The 17331-nt window shown below is 43.4% G+C and overlaps 3 protein-coding genes across 3 annotated transcripts in view; all 3 read left to right on the top strand.

Annotated features, from left to right (window-relative positions):
* The window catches only part of LOC128460277 (rho-associated protein kinase 2), a 33123-nt gene extending 23078 nt beyond the window's left edge, over positions 1-10045 (top strand). The window contains exons 20-32 of the mRNA XM_053445385.1: positions 155-224; positions 594-697; positions 1671-1857; positions 2329-2422; positions 2664-2758; positions 2972-3160; positions 3530-3698; positions 5257-5324; positions 5451-5539; positions 5822-5900; positions 6036-6294; positions 6837-7116; positions 9415-10045. Coding sequence (XP_053301360.1) covers positions 155-224; positions 594-697; positions 1671-1857; positions 2329-2422; positions 2664-2758; positions 2972-3160; positions 3530-3698; positions 5257-5324; positions 5451-5539; positions 5822-5900; positions 6036-6294; positions 6837-7116; positions 9415-9418 — 1687 coding nt within the window. The 3' untranslated portion in view covers positions 9419-10045. The remainder of the gene's footprint in view (positions 1-154; positions 225-593; positions 698-1670; positions 1858-2328; positions 2423-2663; positions 2759-2971; positions 3161-3529; positions 3699-5256; positions 5325-5450; positions 5540-5821; positions 5901-6035; positions 6295-6836; positions 7117-9414) is intronic.
* Positions 10046-12233: 2188 nt separating this feature from the next.
* Positions 12234-13714, top strand: LOC128460541 (leucine-rich alpha-2-glycoprotein). Its single transcript, XM_053445774.1, has 2 exons — positions 12234-12414; positions 12585-13714. Exon 2 carries the CDS (start codon positions 12587-12589, stop codon positions 13577-13579), a length of 993 nt encoding a protein of 330 aa, XP_053301749.1. The 5' UTR covers positions 12234-12414; positions 12585-12586; the 3' UTR covers positions 13580-13714.
* Positions 13715-13859: 145 nt separating this feature from the next.
* On the top strand, positions 13860-15431 carry LOC128460540 (leucine-rich alpha-2-glycoprotein). The gene is made up of 2 exons (XM_053445773.1): positions 13860-14272; positions 14361-15431. Exons 1-2 carry the CDS (start codon positions 14140-14142, stop codon positions 15353-15355), a joined length of 1128 nt encoding a protein of 375 aa, XP_053301748.1. The 5' UTR covers positions 13860-14139; the 3' UTR covers positions 15356-15431.
* Positions 15432-17331: the final 1900 nt, after the last annotated feature.

The raw sequence follows: 17331 nt of genomic DNA, 5'->3' as shown, positions 1-17331 counted from the left end.
CACACACACACACACACACACACACACACACACACACACACACACACACACGCGCGCGCGCGCGTTTTGTAACGTTGTTATATTTTTGGCGAGTGAATGTGGAGAGTCTTGTGTGTGTGAAGTGCTCTGGCTCAGAGTTCTGGTGCCGTTTCAGGGAGAAGCAGGAGGCCGACAGCCAGCGGAAGGATCTGAAGGACCAGTTGGAGGCAGAGCAATATTTCACAGTAATATTTTTTGTTATCCCTGTTGTATTTGTGAACGCTGTCAAACAGCTAAATATTAGAAGTGCTGCATGGCTTAGCCAACAACGAACAAAATGTAATAGTATGTTTGACTTGAACAGGAACATGTTTTATCTCATTCGATAAGGCAGTTTAACCTTAAACTTCACAAATAACAAGAAAACACAAAAACAAAAAGTTAATTTATAACTTGGATTGAGAAAATTCAAAGTTTTCTGTAAAATGTAACAGCATCTTCTCTGCATTGTTTATTCTAGAAAAATACGTTTCTACATTGGCAAACTAGTCTTCACCCTCCAGTCCAGTGTATCATGTATCGTGTATAACCTGCCTGTGTTCCTCCCCCCCCAGACCCTTTATAAGACGCAGATCCGAGAGCTGAAGGACGAGTGTAATGAGAGGAATAAGATGGTTAAACAGGCTCAGCAGCGGCTGGCGGAATATCAGGAGGAGAGGTAACTGTGCTTACACACATCAGGGCCTGTGTTTACATGGACAACACGATTCTGATTGCTGATCTTATCGCGGAAAATTCTCGGCTATGTTGTTTACATGATTTGCTGTTTGAATATATTCCATTAATATTCCTGTTTGCGTGTCAGAGCAGAGTCTGATTAACTTTGTTACTTTCGAATCCTGTTTGTATGTCGACCTCACAAAATGCCATGAAAACTCCAATAGGACGTAATAATGAGACTCAAACTCCACGTGTCCTAATTGGATTAGTGTTTATTCTGTGTTTGACCTTATTCCAGTAAAGGTGATCAGAAAATGCAGTTTTTTTTTTAATCTTAATCAGTGTCAATGTTAAAATGTCTTGTGAAGCACTGAAATCCCCTGATTGGTTTGGAAGTGATTTTACAAGACACATAAAAAATCAAGGAAGGAAAAAGTGAAACATGTGAAACAGAATAAAATAATAAATAAGATGTAAGTCAAACATACGTTAAAGAATCATTCAGGACTATAATAAAACTGAAAAGTCCCATATGCTGAGAATTATAGTTAAATGTCACTGACGGAGAAGAATCCACAAAACAAGTTCACATTTATCTGTACTTTTAACGAATGTAGCCGACTTTCCAGATTAGTGTTGTTTGGCCTCTGTGAATTCACCCCAGTGCCAAAAAAGCAGCGTATGACCTTTAGCTGGATGAGTATAGTTTGACCAGATTAGCATCATTCCCAGATGCTCCCGCCTCCGAGTGCTGTGGACAAGGATTCGGCTTCGCTGTCGTTTTCAATATCTCTCACTCGGGAAAAACTTGAATATCGTGCCTGTAGAAGAAGGTCATTTAAATACTCATATGTCTGCAGTGGAGTTTCTGACTCTCATAACGTCAGCAGGGATTTCTTCTGCAGCTCAAAAGATTTCTCCAGTTCTCACTGTTTAATGAGACGATGATCACGGCTCCTTTCCCTCCTCAGGGATTCGATGACGTCCCAGCTGGAGGCCAGTTTGACCAAGGCCGACTCGGAGCAGCTGGCCCGCTCCATCGCTGAGGAGCAGTACTCCGACCTGGAGAAGGAGAAGATCATGAAGGAGCTGGAGATAAAAGACATGATGGCGAGACACAAGCAGGAGCTCAGCGACAAGGAGGCCACCATCAGCTCGGTGAGATCGGAGTTTAAATCGAGATCTTTTTTCTTTTACTTGGTTCAGGTGCTTCAAAAGCATAAAACAAGATCAACTAGAATTAATATTCAGAGGCCGCGAAACTCTATTTGCTGACACATTTCTATACTGCACTTTACTGCCACCAACAGGTCGATCAGGGTAACAACCTCAAACTGGCAATATGGGAAAAAAAGATGTTAACAAAACAGGAAGCCGCTTACATAACGCTGAGGGAGTGTTTTGATTGGTCAAAAGCTCCACACTTAATTAGCTGACTAACAAGTAGTTCATTTCTTCAGATATTCAACGTGATTTAAAACTGACGACCAGAACCCACAACGACCTCTTTCCACTTCATTCCTCCCGTGACTCTATAAATACAGTTGCTTGCTTGTTATTGTTTGCATGGAAGAGGCTCACGTCTCTCCTGTCCCCCCCCCCCCCCCCCCCCCCCCCCCCCCTTCACAGCTGGAAGAGTCCAATCGCACGCTGACGGTGGACGTAGCGAACCTGGCCAGCGAGAAAGAGGAGCTCAACAACCAGCTGAAGGGAATGCAGCAGCGTGAGTGTCAGCTTGAGTTAATGAGCAGCGCCCACAGGAGATCTTAACAGGGCTGACATTTCATTAGGTTTCTGGGGAAAGTGTCTAAGAGCCGTCTTAACATCCACGTGATTTACTGGGAAGAGGCGGTGAAATGTCACAAGAGGTCGACCTCAGTGTCTGTAGAAAGATGTTGTGTATTGAAATTCAGTAAAAGTGCATCTGAGCCCTGAATTCATTTCCATGCCTGCTATTTATACAGATCTGCAGCAATCCAAGGAGGAGGAGAAGCAGATGTCCTCGGTCAAAGTGTCCTTTGAAAAGCTGCTGCAGAATGAAAGGACACTAAAAATTCAGGTGTGTGTCTGGACGCCCACACGGGTCCTGTACTTCCTTCTATCCTTTCAGAAAGTTGTTTACATCAATATGTGTTGTTGAGAATAACTTTTCAGCTACAGGCTTGTGTTGAACTCTGGGCAAAGTCTAGAACTGCAGCCTTCCTTCTCCTCAAACTTCTCTTTATCACAAATGGATCTCTGTGACGCTGTCGTGCTGTGTTTTTGCTCTCAGGCTATCAATAAGCTGGCGGAGGTCATGAACAGGAGACAGACGATGCGCGGAGGCGGCCGCAGCATCGACACCGAGGTGCACAGGAAGGAGAAGGAGAACAGGAGGCTGCAGCTGGAGCTGAGGACGGAGAAGGAGAAGCTCAACAGCACCATCATCAGATACCAGAGGGAGATGACGGACATGCAGGCGGTCAGTGCACATAAATACATTTTATTATGAATACATTTACCGTCTGTTGCTGTCCCAGAAGCAGGATGATGTAGTGACATGCGGATGAAGATGTCACTTACATATTATAACTTTTTTTTCACGATTTAAAAAATGCTCAAGAAGTGTAGGAGTAAAAGTCCTTTTTGTTTGAGGCCAAGACTATTAACCTTTTATTTTTGGAACATGGAAAAACTGCTTCCAATTAAAATCCAGTTTTGATCGATGAGGCAGCCCAGAAATTCAATTAAGTGGAGAATCAATACTGTTGAATTAACCTGTTAAGATGTTTGTTTTAGTGGTTTCCCATATTTCTTTAAAATGTCTTTCTTTTATGTGTGTGTGGCTCAGATGATCGCGGAGGAGAACCAGGTGCGTCTGGAGCTTCAGATGACGTTGGACAGTAAGGACAGTGACATCGAGCAGCTGCGCTGTCAGATCACCTCCCTCAGCGTTCACTCACTCGACTCCACCAGCATCAGCAGTGGTAACGACCTGGACGGGGGCGACGGGTATCCAGGTAAACGCACTCCTCCAACGTTTTATGAGCAGACACACTTCTGCACGCACCCTCCTCGTTCTTCCTGAGTTCCTGCTGTTCTCACTCTGACTCCCTTTGTCTTCCAGACCGGTTGTGTTTGACTTTTTCCTTTTTATCCTCCTTTCCTCTTTTCCCCTGTCTCTCACTCCTGCTCCACTTCCCTCCTCGGGCTCGGACTCAGTGCGCATTACTCAATCTCAAACCTCTGAGTCCATGTCCTTCACCTACCAGCGCACACACAAATCTGTCTGCATCGACACCCGGCCTAACCTCCGCTCGGCTCGTCCTCTCTTTGACTCCTCTGACTCTGAGGATGAAGAGGAATATGAGCAGTTGGAGCCGGGCCGCCGGCCCCTGGCCCTCACCTACGACCAGGCCCCTGAGCCTCACTCTGCAGGTGACCCTGCATGGAGGTTGAAACCTGGGCTGGGGATGGAAACAGTGGTTTACAACTGGGGTTCCCAAACTTTTCAGCCACGTCTCCAAAAATACCAGTGGCACAGATGTTCAACCCCCATTATCCCTGGTTCTTGATTTATTTTTAAATTTTATAGTTTTTATTCGAGATGTATTTTTATACCATTTGTTTAAAACATCTCACAACCGCATCTTCGGTGTCTGGTGACCCCTCTAAAGGGTCCCGACCCCTAGTTTGGGAACCTCTGGTTCAAAACATAGACTGTATATAAAGATGGACGACAAGCCTTCTCCCTGAAAATGAAGCCAAAGCATCTTGATAAATCCTGCCTCCTCCATGTTAGTGGATGGGACATGCACCAACCTAAAAAGTCCCAGGCTAAATAAAGGTGTTTTCTATGATTTTAGGTTGTTCTTATCGCACAGATGTTTGATGTGTGGATTTTTCTGCTGCTTTTAGTTAGTTATTTGATAAACGAGTTGAAACATCACGATCTTCTTACTGTCAAGACTCTGGCTCCTAAAGTGCAAGATGGCAGCGTTCGTATCTGAGATATTTTGGCTTCATTTCCGGATAGTGCGAAGAAGTGGAGACGCGTCGTCCATCTTTGTTTTACAGTCTATGGTGTTGTGATATTTATCTATCCATCAAAAATGCTGCTGTTCTCATCCCCATTCCCTCAGTTTGGAAGAAATAGCTGCAGCCCTGGTTGAAGCCTGCAGTTAATCCCTCTGCTGTGTTGACTCTGCCTCCGCTCTAATCCTCCTCAGTGTTCGCTGGACACGAGAACTCACAGCTTCTGCTCTGCTTTGTTGAAATTTATTCCGCTCACTGTGAAAGCTGGGACAGTTTGTGCAGGGTTGTTTTATTTTATTCACTAGATATTGATCCCTGATAACCCGCATAGTTCCCCCTGATATACCGTGTCAGTGTTTGTTTAAAACAAAGAGCAGGACTTCCTGTCGCTGACTCAAAAATCATTTCCTCTCTGAGCGACTCCACCAAAGCTTAAAAGAATGTCAAAGTGTTCGTCTAAGTGCTTCACATGATTAAAGGCTTCTCCTCCTCTTTGTTTTCACATCTTCCTGTTTTTTTGCTTTTTCTCTCCACAAACTACAGACTCCAGGCTGGAGGGTTGGATTTCACTTCCGACCAAGAACACAAAGCGGTTTGGCTGGGACAAGAAAGTAACGTGGCCCCCATTATTTCTCATATTGACTGATTTTTGTTTTTGTTTTAATTAGCACTCCACACTGAGTCATTTCCCTCCTCTCACTCTGTCGCCTCCTGTTTGTTCCTTTTTTGTTTTTCAGTTTGTGGTGGTGAGCAGTAAAAAGATCCTGTTCTACAACAGCGAGCAGGACCGAGAGCTGGCCAACCCGTTCATGACCCTGGAAATCGAGTGAGTCCTTTAGAAATGATGATAATACACTTGTATGTTAAGTACAACTACATCAGTAGTTTCTAAAACACATATGATTAAGTCACATTACACATATGCAGCCTTTCTGTCGGTTCATTCATTATCTCAGGGGCTGAAAAGTTAGCTTTAAATTAATATAACTGATATCTTGTGCCATTTTAAATCGTTCTCTTTAGTTACACATGTAAACTTTGCAATGCCGAGAGAACTAATTCCCCTTGTGATCCCGGGTGAGCTAAAGTAACTCCCTCCCTCCCGCAGCAAACTGTTCCACGTCCGACCCGTCACTCAGACCGATGTGTATCGTGCAGATGCCAAAGAAATTCCAAGAATATTCCAGGTAATGATCCCGGGAAGCCCATTATTCCCTCCGTCTCTCCGTCTCTGACTGTCTGAATCACGTACTCAATAATTAAAAGGTGAGTTAATAATGCAATCAATAACATTTGCATTCCCTTGTCTTCTCTCCCTCCAGATCCTGTATGCCAACGAGGGGGAGAGCAAGCGGGAGCAGGAGGTCGCGGTGGAGGCCGGTGACCGCCCGTCCTACATCAGCCACAAGGGCCACGAGTTCATCCTCACGCTCTATCACTTCCCGTCCAGCTGCGAGGCGTGCGCTCGGCCGCTGTGGCACGTGTTCAAGCCCCCGCCCGCCCTCGAGTGCCGCCGCTGCCACACCAAGTGCCACAAAGACCACCTGGACCGGAAGGAGGAGGTCATCGTGCCGTGCAAGGGTCAGTGACGCTGATTTGTACAATTAAATGTTGTGGTTTTCTTATTAATAAAAAAAAGAAAAACATTCATCCGAGTTTTCAGGAGACCTTCAGCCCAATTGGTCCAACCACATATGAAAACCCGAAATAAACATGATTCATAATGAATAAAGCAGAAAAGAAATCTGAAAATGTTCTTTTTCAAAAACTATTATGTAAGGAACAATTATAGAACAATTTTAATACATTTTCTTTTGATAAATGAATGGATTCATAGTTCAGCTTTATATATTATAGCTGAATATTCCAAAATTCAAAAACAATGAGCACCAATGGTGGTCTTATATTATATTAAATCCTTGAGGGAAGTATATTACATTCAAATAATACAAATTATAATTATTTAATTGTTTTTGTTACACATTTATAGATTTTTAACCTTTTTGTGACAATTGATTTAATATTTCAAATTCTGCAGTCCAGTACACCATCCCCACCACCACACTGTACTTCCTGAAACTGCACTGGAGAATAAAAGCCTGTTCTTTTTTTGTTTTTCACAGTGAACTATGACATGTCCACTGCCAAAGAGCTGCTCCTGCTGAGCAACTCGCAGGAGGAGCAGCAGCGCTGGGTCGGTCACCTCCTCAAACGCATCCCGAGGAAACACCCGACCCTGAGTCCTCCCTCTGCCGTGCACAGCAGCCCGCCGGAAGCCACCTCGCGCTCCTCTCCGCGGAACTCACCGCGCCCGTCGCCCAGGGGCTCGCCTCACATGTCGTCCCACCGCGGAGCCATTAAGATCCAGCCCAGCAGACAGCAGCAGTCGTCAGGGAAGACCAGGTAAGAGCCTGGGGAGGGAGAGAGAGAGAGAAAGAGAGAGTGGAGTTTTAGTGAATACAGAAAATATTTAATAACAGTAAAACTTGAATTTTGATTGAAGTAGTTTTATTTTTTTTAATCCAAGGTCATACTTGAGCTTTAATTCCAACCACAAAACATTGCATTGAAAATCTCCAGGTTTAATGTTCCAATAACAATTTTGAATCAGACTTGTTTATAAAATTGTACGAACGATGTGAAGGAAAAAGCTGTAAATCACTCAATGAATGTTCTAAAAGAAGTGTTTCATTGATGTGTTCAGTTTTCGGGGCCTTTCTCTCATTTCTGTTTGAATGTAACTGTGTTTAAATGGGAGGTGAGATATACAAAATTGGGGGGTTTTAAAATACCATGTGAATTTTAAAATACCATTTCCAAAGATTATCTAGTAACAATCTTATTTTAAGTCTGTTCTGTGGTGCTCATCAGCTTTTCATTTATGTTCTCTACTAATAATCTTCATCACTTCCTTTAACTGGAATCGTTTCATGAGCTGTCACCATCACAACATTATGAACTGTAACTGGGTGTGATCAATTTCTTTTTATAGCAGGAAAACATACGTTTTGGGGAAAAATGGATGATAAATTGAATCTGAGCTAATCTTACAAAAAATATTATTTTATATAATAAAAAAACAAGATCAGGGCAAATCCTAGTTTGTGGCTGGACTGTGATTGGTCAATGTGAACCGCTGGATGTTAATTACCAGGCTCATAACGTCACCGCTTCATATTTGCATTCTGTCGAGTGTCAGCCAGTTTTAGTCCTTTCATCTTTTGCTGCATCAGCTCGATCAGACGTGACGTGAACTTTGCGGAGCTTCAACGTTTCTTTTAAAGTCGGCTTCAGCTGATTCAGACGTTTGTGCAGCTCCTCCGGCTAATGTCTGAAAAAGTCCAGGTTGAACATGTTTGAACGGAGCTTTTTTTTAATCTCATACAGTGAAAACTAAATTCCTGAGTCTGCCTATTTAATCCTAATGCGCTCCACCCTGCGGTCACACACCTTTACAGAACTAGAATTCAGTTCAGTAGTTTTTCACGTAACCCTGCTGCTAATCTGATATTGTTGCTTTAAACGATGCATAATGCTGATGCAGCATTAACGCTCCATCATGGCCCCTCACTCAGCGTCAGTTTCCATCTAATCGAACAGAAACCATGAGAGTGAGATTTACTAACTGTGTCTGTCGTGTTCTCTGTGACTGATTAAGTATCAGTTTGTCAAAGTTTGCCCTCTAAGCCACACCCTGACTCTCCTCCCCCCCCCCCCCCCCCCCCCCCAGCACTGGCCCCATGCTCCGCATCATCCTCCACTGACCCCTGACCGCTTCACCTCTGACCCCACCTTTCTAACGTCTCTCATGCTGGGAGACTGTAAGTAGCAGAAATGTGTGTGTGTGCCAGCCTCCTCACCTGCTCACCCTCTCACCCTCTCACCCAGTGCCGTGCTGTTGTGCCTTTTAACCCCCTCCTCATCACAAGCTGCATTTAGTCACCTCACAGCTCCACACTGCCCCCTGGTGAACATGGAGTACACTGCCCTCAAGACATTATGAGTCTCCTGACCTCTCGGTGACCTTCATTACCGTTTCAGATTGCTTGAGTTTGGCCTGAGAGATTGGAATTGGTCGTTGGATGATGATGATGATGATGATATGTTCCTCTGAAGAAGAGGGGGGACAGAGGGTAACCGCACCTCTGCATGGATCCAGTGTGTGGTTGCAGTGTGTAGGCGTAGAAACGAGCATGTTGTTTTTTGTGTGCGTGTGATCTTTAAATTTGCAGCCGAGTGAAAAATCATAAACACGGTGTTTGTGTTTGTTGAAATGAACAGTTTGACGTTGTGGATAAATCTGCAGGTTGCACATAATCACCTGCACACAGGGAGACGGCTTTGGGAAAAATCTGGATCTGGATCTTTGCAAAGTAAAATCTTGAAGGGATAGTTTGATGATCAAAGAGATGAGCTCATTAACTTTCTTGGTGGTAAGAAGAAGGAAAGATTGATGCTATCTTCTGTCTGTGTGTTAAAACCAAAATCAGCAGCTGCTTAGCCGAGAAACCAAGTTACTAGGTTTCATATTTTACTTCTTGCAAAACAGACCAAGATTGTTCCCTGACGTGGTCGAGCGCGTTCTGCCTCCTGCATCGTGTGGACCTGGTTTCATATGTGTGGATTTTGTGTGGGTGTGTCTTTGCAGCAGCATCCCAGGTTGTCAAACCACTCTCTTTCTTTCTCTCCCTCGCTCCGCAGTTAACCCCGGCTGATCAAAGATTGACTGAAGACTGAGAAATGAATAAAAAAATGCAAATCGTGGAGAGGAGACATTCACAGCGACCGGCCGTCGTCATGAGAACTGGGACCGTTTGTCATTTTTAACCAGAGGGAAAAAACCAGCGTCATCTATTTGGTGCCATGTTACAGTGAGACTTCACCAGAAGAAGAAGAAGAAGAAGTGAATAGAGAACAGCCTTGTTTTATCATAATCATGACCTAAAAAAATATTATTCTGTCAGATGCAGTGACTGACGTGAATTTGTAATTGTGTCGTGTCAGGCGTTTGTGTGTGTGTGTGTGTGTGTGAGATCATTTGTACATAGGATGAAGAGTCTGTGTAGCTCATAGTGTGTGATTGTTTTATTTGTATGGGTATAGCTGCAGCACGTTACACAACACATGCTTGTGCTGTAGATGTATGACTACAGTTTTTGCAGAATGGAAGATTTTACATCATTGTGACTCTTGAATTTCTTGGACACATAATATGACACTAAATACTAAATGGATCCCATTGAGACATAAAGACGAAATAATGTGAACTGAACAGAAACGATGTGCCTTTAACACCCATGACAAATTCAAATAAACTCTGTTACTCTGAAAATTGAGAATTCATGTCTTCATTAGTGTCCTTTTTTAAATGTGTTGCTGTTGAAGATTTGTGCGGCGCTGCAGACTGTGAGACTGACGCTTTCTTTTGTGTCTTGACGTCTTGTTTTGAAGCTTTTCTACTGAATTTCACACGACAATTTTCCCCTCCAGCGTCGACATGGAATCAAAAGAGGCAGTGCGCTGTATGAAGTGTGTGTTTGAGTGTGTGCTTATATTTTTGTAAGGACCATTTTGAGCACCATGCTGTCGGAGTGGGGACATTTAAGCCGATCCTCACTTTCTTTCATAGGGCTGTGGAAGGGTTAATTCTTGCTTTAAGGGTGCTGTGTGTATGTATATATGTATATATGTATACTCATGTATATAAAGGTGTGTGTGTGTGTGTGTTTAGGAATTTGTGTGTGTATATGTATGCATAGATAGATAGATAGATAGATAGATAGATAGATTACTTTATTCATCCCTGAAGGGAAATTAAGTCGTCATAGCAGCAGGTATATTTGAATACAATAAAATACAATACAATAGAACAAAAAAAATTAAAAATATTGAGGTAGAAAGAATAAAAAAAACAGGAACACAAGATAAATAGGTAGATAAGGTGCAGTGGCAAGATGATGGTAATAGTACTGATGATATATTTGCGTGCATCTACATACACAGTATATGTACATGCATATAATGTATGTACATATGTATTATATCTACAAATAATTACACAACATATATTAATACTTAAGTATCCTAAATGTATACTATATTACACTATAGTAATGTTCAGTAACCCAGCAGACAGTGATGTTAATGTACAGTATGACAGTAACATTATACATCCAGCGAGTTGTGGCTGCAGGATGTGTTTCAGCAGTTTGCAGTATAGCTCTGTCTGTTCCTCTGTGCTGCACGTGGAGTGAGTGGGTCTGACTGAAATAAATCTTTCAGAACAGCCTAAAGCTAACTGGCACTCGTCATACATTATGTATGACGGTTCATCGTGGTGCCCATCTGCTAAATTCTTATTGCAGGTCCAATCCAATCCTCTGTATCAGCCGGCGTGGAACCTACTGCACTGACCAGGTTTGACCTGAGGTGGCACGAAGCCTTCTGCTGCTGCTGCTGCTGCTGCTCCTCCTCCTCCTCCTCCTCCTCCTCCTCCTCAGTGGGAAGTCACGCTTTCACTCTGTTCCTCTACATGTCTTTACTCTCGTGATTAAATCCAAACAACGTACAACTCAGAGCTTCATGTTCTTTTACTGTGTATTTTCTTATAAATCAGCTATTTTATACTTCAAACAAGTTTACATTTGATTGAAAAATATTGTTTTTTCTATTCTACTCAATTCATTTCAGATGTGGAGTTACAGGTTAGATGGACATGATGCAAAATATGATGCACTGTTATAGATTAAACCTATAATAAATATTGTTTCACTTCCATATTTATACATATATAACATTTTAATTCTGAACTTTAACTCATAGGGGAGCATTTATACATAAAAGTTTTTTCAAGGAACTTGTGTTTGAATGTTATCTTTTACATAATTTTGATATACTTTCAAGACAATGTTTATTTGGCAAGAGTAGCTTTTAAGGTTATAAAAAAGTATTTTGTTATTTTTATTTAATAAACATGTTTATTGAATACACACATTCATACTTGCCATAATTCTATGAAATGATTAATCATACTTGTTTTATTTTAACATTATTGTTTGATACGTTTACTTAAGTTAATTATTTGAATCCCTTGGTTCTATACTGTCCACTCCCTGTTATATATAACTAAGCCGTGAGACTTTAACTGTTTGCATCTGGGCACAGTGAATAATTTATTTCTGCTGAGCCGACACCTCATGTCTCAAAGTAGCTTTTTCTGATGATGAGTCTAATATTTAGCAGAAATAAATCCAATACACCTCATTTTAAACTGATGATCGTGCATTTCTGCTTCTTTCCCACAAGCTCACTCTCCCTGGCTGCCTTTGTACAAGAATCCAAAGGAGACATTGATGTAAACATCTAACTTTAAAGTGTGTCACTCAGCAAAACCATCGCTCACATATGTTCACATTAACGTTTTCAATTTGATGTCCTCGAATGAGGCGTTTTTTCAAAGCTGAAATAACAAAATCACAAAGTTTCCAGGTCTTGTTCTTTCCCGTCAGGTTAGTCACTCTCTCTGTTGGAACTGCGTGTCCTTGACAAATCTCTGTGTAATGACGAGTCAGTGTTTGCTCAGTGAGTAATGATTAGACTGGGGGGGGGTTCTGTGCCCCAAGTAATTTGCAAGAGAGAGCACTGCTGAATCTGATGTAAAGAGCAGAGCAGCTGATACAGATTCAACTAGAAAACAAGACGGTAAGTTTTATTTTGTTACTGACCATCATGTGCATGATGTGGAAATCACATCTCTTGTACTTTATTTGTTTTTGCAGTGGCGCAATACGTCACATAGATATTTAAGTTTTTCCAAAGGCGTCGTCTGCCTCACAATAATTCTTCTGGATACTCTCTCTCTTGTGTCTTAGTGATGAACGCCCTCTTCGCCTTCCTTTGCTTGGCATACTTCTGCCATGGTGCCCTCTCCTGCCCGGCTCTTTGCAAGTGTTACTCCAGAAGAGCTGAGGTGGTGTGCAACGAGGTTCCCCTGACAGAGTTCCCCTCGGAGGGTCTCCCGAGGAACACCACCATGCTCACGATCCAGCTGACCAACATCACCTCCATCTCGGAGAGGCAGCTGAGTGCCACGCCCCTGCTGCAGGAGCTCCACCTGTTCAGCAACCACCTGCAGCACCTTTCCTCCAATCTCCTCCAGGGCGTTCCTCACCTCAGCACTTTGGATCTGACAGGAAACAAACTGGCCGAGCTGCCGGCCGACGTCTTCAGCCACGCTCCGCTCCGCAGCCTGGTGCTGAAGGACAACCTGATTGAGACGGCGGATGCAGAGTGGCTTCCTGACAACAGCACACTCACCTGGTTGGATTTATCTAGAAATCGAATGAGAAAGGTCCCGACTGCTCTGCTCCAGAGGCTGCCGCAGCTCGAGAGTCTTGACCTCTCCAACAACCATCTGGAGACGATCTCTGCAAACTCCCTGGACGCGCTCACCAAACTGGAGAGGCTGAACCTGCAGGATAACAAACTAGAAACCCTGGATGCATCTGTACTCGAGAGCACCCGCAACCTCACCTACCTGTTCCTCTCTCGCAACAAGCTCAGCAAGATCCCCCAGAAGCTGTTTCAGGAGCTCACTGAGCTCAAGAACCTGCATCTGGACGACAACCAGCTGAGCCACATCCCTCCAGGTTCTCTGGACCGGCTGAGCTCCCTGGACGAGGAGGGTCTGGACCTGACCTCCAACCCCTGGCAGTGCGACGGGAAGGTGGAGTACCTGTGGAGGTGGCTGCAGAAGAACAAGAAGAAGGTGTTCCTGCCACAAACCATCATATGTGCTTCACCTCCGTCTTTATCTGGGCGGTCGGTGATGTCGCTGACTGAGAGTGAACTGAATCTTCAGTCGTAACCGTTTCCATCATCGTGTTTGTTATTATCTGAGACGGTAAAGTTCACAGTTCAGTCTGTCACACGTTTCAATAAATCTATAATTGTATTAGTGAAACATGAGTGTATAATTAAATGGGATTTTGAGTAAAACACACGATTGTGTCTTTGTATGCACTTCACTTGTAGATAAAAAGTTTTTTTTCACTCCATCGCCAACAATTGATGAGAAGATTGATACCATCGATCCGAGCTCTAAATATAAAGCAATACTTTTACAGCCTCTGAACCTCAACTTCTCATATTTACATCCACCAGGTTATGTTTTTATCTGCATTTTATCTGCAGGATTACGCAAAAACTACCAGAGGAGCTGCTCTGCAGAGTTTGAACATCAATCCATTTACTTTTTGGGGTTCTTTGAAAATAAACATCCTAACAACAATACAAGGGATTCTGAAAGTGGACGAAAGGGAGACATTAAAAGTGAATGGAAAATTCCTGCCGAAATAAAAGCAAAGACAATATTGACTTGTGTGTGGTACTTTTAGAAAGTACAGAGAAAAGTGAACCGGTCAGTTGATGAGCTGGTTTGTTTGCTGTTGGCTTTGTTTGCCTCTTGCGACATTTTATGTTCTGAGTCAAATGTTCTCGACATTACCAATAAAACAGAGTCCACGTTCAAACAGAGGGAGTTCTGCTTTTCCCCCGTCAGGTAGGCTCATGCTTTTCGAGATCATGATTTTAACAATGTGATGATTTTAAATCTCAATCATTGATTTGTGTATCTATTTTCTCTGCAGTGGTAAAGATGAACTTGTGGCTGCTCCTGAGTGTCGCTGTCCTGGCTGAATGCCGTTACTCCTGCCCGGACCTCTGCTCCTGCTCGCTTCGCCCATCAGAGGTCATCTGCAGCCGAAGCTCCCTCACACATTTCCCTGTGGAAGGTTTGTCTAACATCACCGTCCGACTCTCCATCCAGTCCACCGGCCTCGCCCATGTTACCGCCCGTCATCTGAGCGTGGTGCCCCTCCTGAACGAACTGCAGCTCTATCACAACAACCTGACAAGCCTTCCCTCAGATCTGCTGAAGGGGGTTCCTCTCTTAAACACACTGGATCTCACCGGGAATCAGCTCGATCACCTGCCTCCCGACGTTTTCAGCCACGCCTCACTCCATAACCTGGTGCTGAAGAATAATCGGATTGAAAAAGTGGACGCCGAGTGGTTCTCCCCCAACAGCAGCTTGATATCGTTGGACTTGTCTGGGAACCGTTTAACCGGCGTCCCGTCCGCTCTGCTCCGGAAGCTGCCTCATCTCCAGAGCCTTGACTTGAGCGATAACAATCTGCAGGAGCTACAAGCCGACGCCCTGAAGAACCTGCACCAACTGGAGATGCTGAACCTCGCCGGAAACGTGTTGACCTCCCTGAGGCCTGCAACTTTCACCCACAACCTGAAACTATCCAAACTTTTCCTGCAGGAGAATCACCTCCGAGATCTGCCGGCGACCCTCCTGCGGGGTCTCCGACACCTCGAGCTTCTGCTGCTGAATCAGAATCAGCTGCAGTGTCTCCCCTCGGGGTTTCTGGATGAGGGGGGGTCATCTTTTCGGGTGATATTAGCAGGAAACCCCTGGGTGTGTGACGAGAAGATTGAGTCTCTGAAGAAGTGGCTCACTGTCCATCCTCAGAACGTTGTCTTTCTGGAGGAGGTGACCTGTGCCGGGCCCGAAGCTCTCAAGCATCGACAAGTGGCGTCTTTGACCGACAGCGAGCTTTTGTCTTCAAAAATTTGAGAATAAATAAATATATTAAGTCCCATCATCTTTCACTCTTATGTCAAACAAAATAAAATAAAAGTTAATAATCAAATTCCTTTGACCCCTGCTTTTTTTTGTCATCGTTTGGATGTGGTCCAGCCCACTGGGGGGCGTAAGATCCTCAAAATGTGTTGACCCTGAGGAGCTGAAGAGGTGTTGGCGCTCATTTTAGAACCAGGTTCCTAAAGATCTGACGCAAAAAAGAGTTATAACAAATATGACAGGAAATATATTCTGATTAAATAGATTTTTTTATAAATCCACAAGTCACATACTGTATTAATAATTCACCGTTTGGGCAAACTAGATACTTAAATCTTTTTTTTCTGAATTGACTAACACACTTTTCATGAATTTAAAGAACAATCCAAGCATCTCTAGATAATGAAAAGAAAGCCGATATTTACATGAAATGAAAGCTCACTTCTCTGCTTCCTTCATGTATACTATGTTGAATCCTTACTCCAACACATCGGCCTTGTTTCAGTCATGCCCTCTTGTTTTTAATGATGCTGAGCATGTGGGAGTGAGTGGGCAGAGCAATGCAAGAGTCTTCCAGCTGTCTTCCACTGGTTGTGTTCGAATATCCCTCGTTCTCTTGCTCTTTCCTTAGGTCTCTTTCTCATTCAGTGAGTGTGTGTGTGTCTGTCTTCTACATGGCCACACATCTCCTGTTCTCCAGCCTTGATCACGGTGAGTGCACTGGACTGTAATTTATTACCTTAATAATTTATGTAATTATAATTAATATACCCTGATACAATGTATAAAACATGGGCCTCCACTGGTGACTGTTACTTATGGAAATTAAATCTTGTTCCCAAATGTTCCCCAAAGAGCAGGAGAAACACCTCGGAGGTTTGATTCATGAGGTTCATTCTACCATAAATACACAAGTTAATAAATTCCATTATTTTGTTGACTAATCAACTCAATAATTAAGTTGAATTGACTTGATACAATTTGAGTTTAATTAACCAAATTCAATTTTCTTGATTTGATTTGAACTTACTCAAGGAAATAATCAATCAAAGGGGAATTTGCTCAATTAAATTTAGCCATTTAAATGTTTTAAATTGAATTTGTTCAATAGTCGGATTTACCTAAAGGTCGGTGAAGAGGGTTTGTGAACAGATTGCAGAGTTTTCCTTCTAATTGGAACCATCTGTTTTCGGGGACAGTGGAGAAGAGCTCTCTCCTCGACCTCCACAGTACACTGCTGCTCCTTGGGCAAGACGTTTTAATCTCCATCTGCTCCAGCCAACCCCCCCCCCCCCCCCCCCCCCCCCCATACATCAAGTACCATTGCAGGACAGTTGAGTCAAAGAATGTGCACTGAAGTACCATTAATCACAAAAATACAGAGTTTCCCTTCTCACGAGACACACACGTCCATCCGTCTGCTCTTTATCTGCACTGCTGCGCTTCTCCTCTGCTCTTCGACCTTCATCCTTCTCCGGTCACAATCATCTTCAGAGAAGAAAAGACGAGTCTGTTGGACTCATTAAAAGTGAACCTGAAGGGGGGTGAGAGGAGTCACACTGCGGCTGCCTTCAGAAGCTTGAGGCCATTAACCAAGCAAGCACTTAACAACAGTCAAACCTGCCGAGCCTGTCCTCAAACATCCTACGCCTTTTTTTCCCTTCACTCAGGATTGACGTCATTTTGTTTATGCCTCAAACCTGCGTTTTCAGGACCAGCATGCTTTGCATCTCTCGGTCAGGATCAATTAGACTAAAATAGCCTGAACTCGCGCATTAACAAGGAACTTCATCCATTATGATTGTAAAGCTCATCTCCTTCTCATAAATCATCGGTCCACTCGACAACACAAACACGGGGAAAAGGAATATGCTGCTGCCTTAAACCATTATCTCATTATTGGAAAAGAGGGCTGAAGCTCTTTCCCATTCTGTATGACTGGTTGTTGTAAATGGCCTTTCGTGCTCTTC

The sequence above is a fragment of the Pleuronectes platessa genome, chromosome 17 (genome assembly GCF_947347685.1).
Source record: "Pleuronectes platessa chromosome 17, fPlePla1.1, whole genome shotgun sequence".
Taxonomy (NCBI): domain Eukaryota; kingdom Metazoa; phylum Chordata; class Actinopteri; order Pleuronectiformes; family Pleuronectidae; genus Pleuronectes; species Pleuronectes platessa.
The sequence above is the reverse complement of the archived record's forward strand: the minus strand, read 5'-3'. Positions and strand labels throughout refer to the sequence as shown.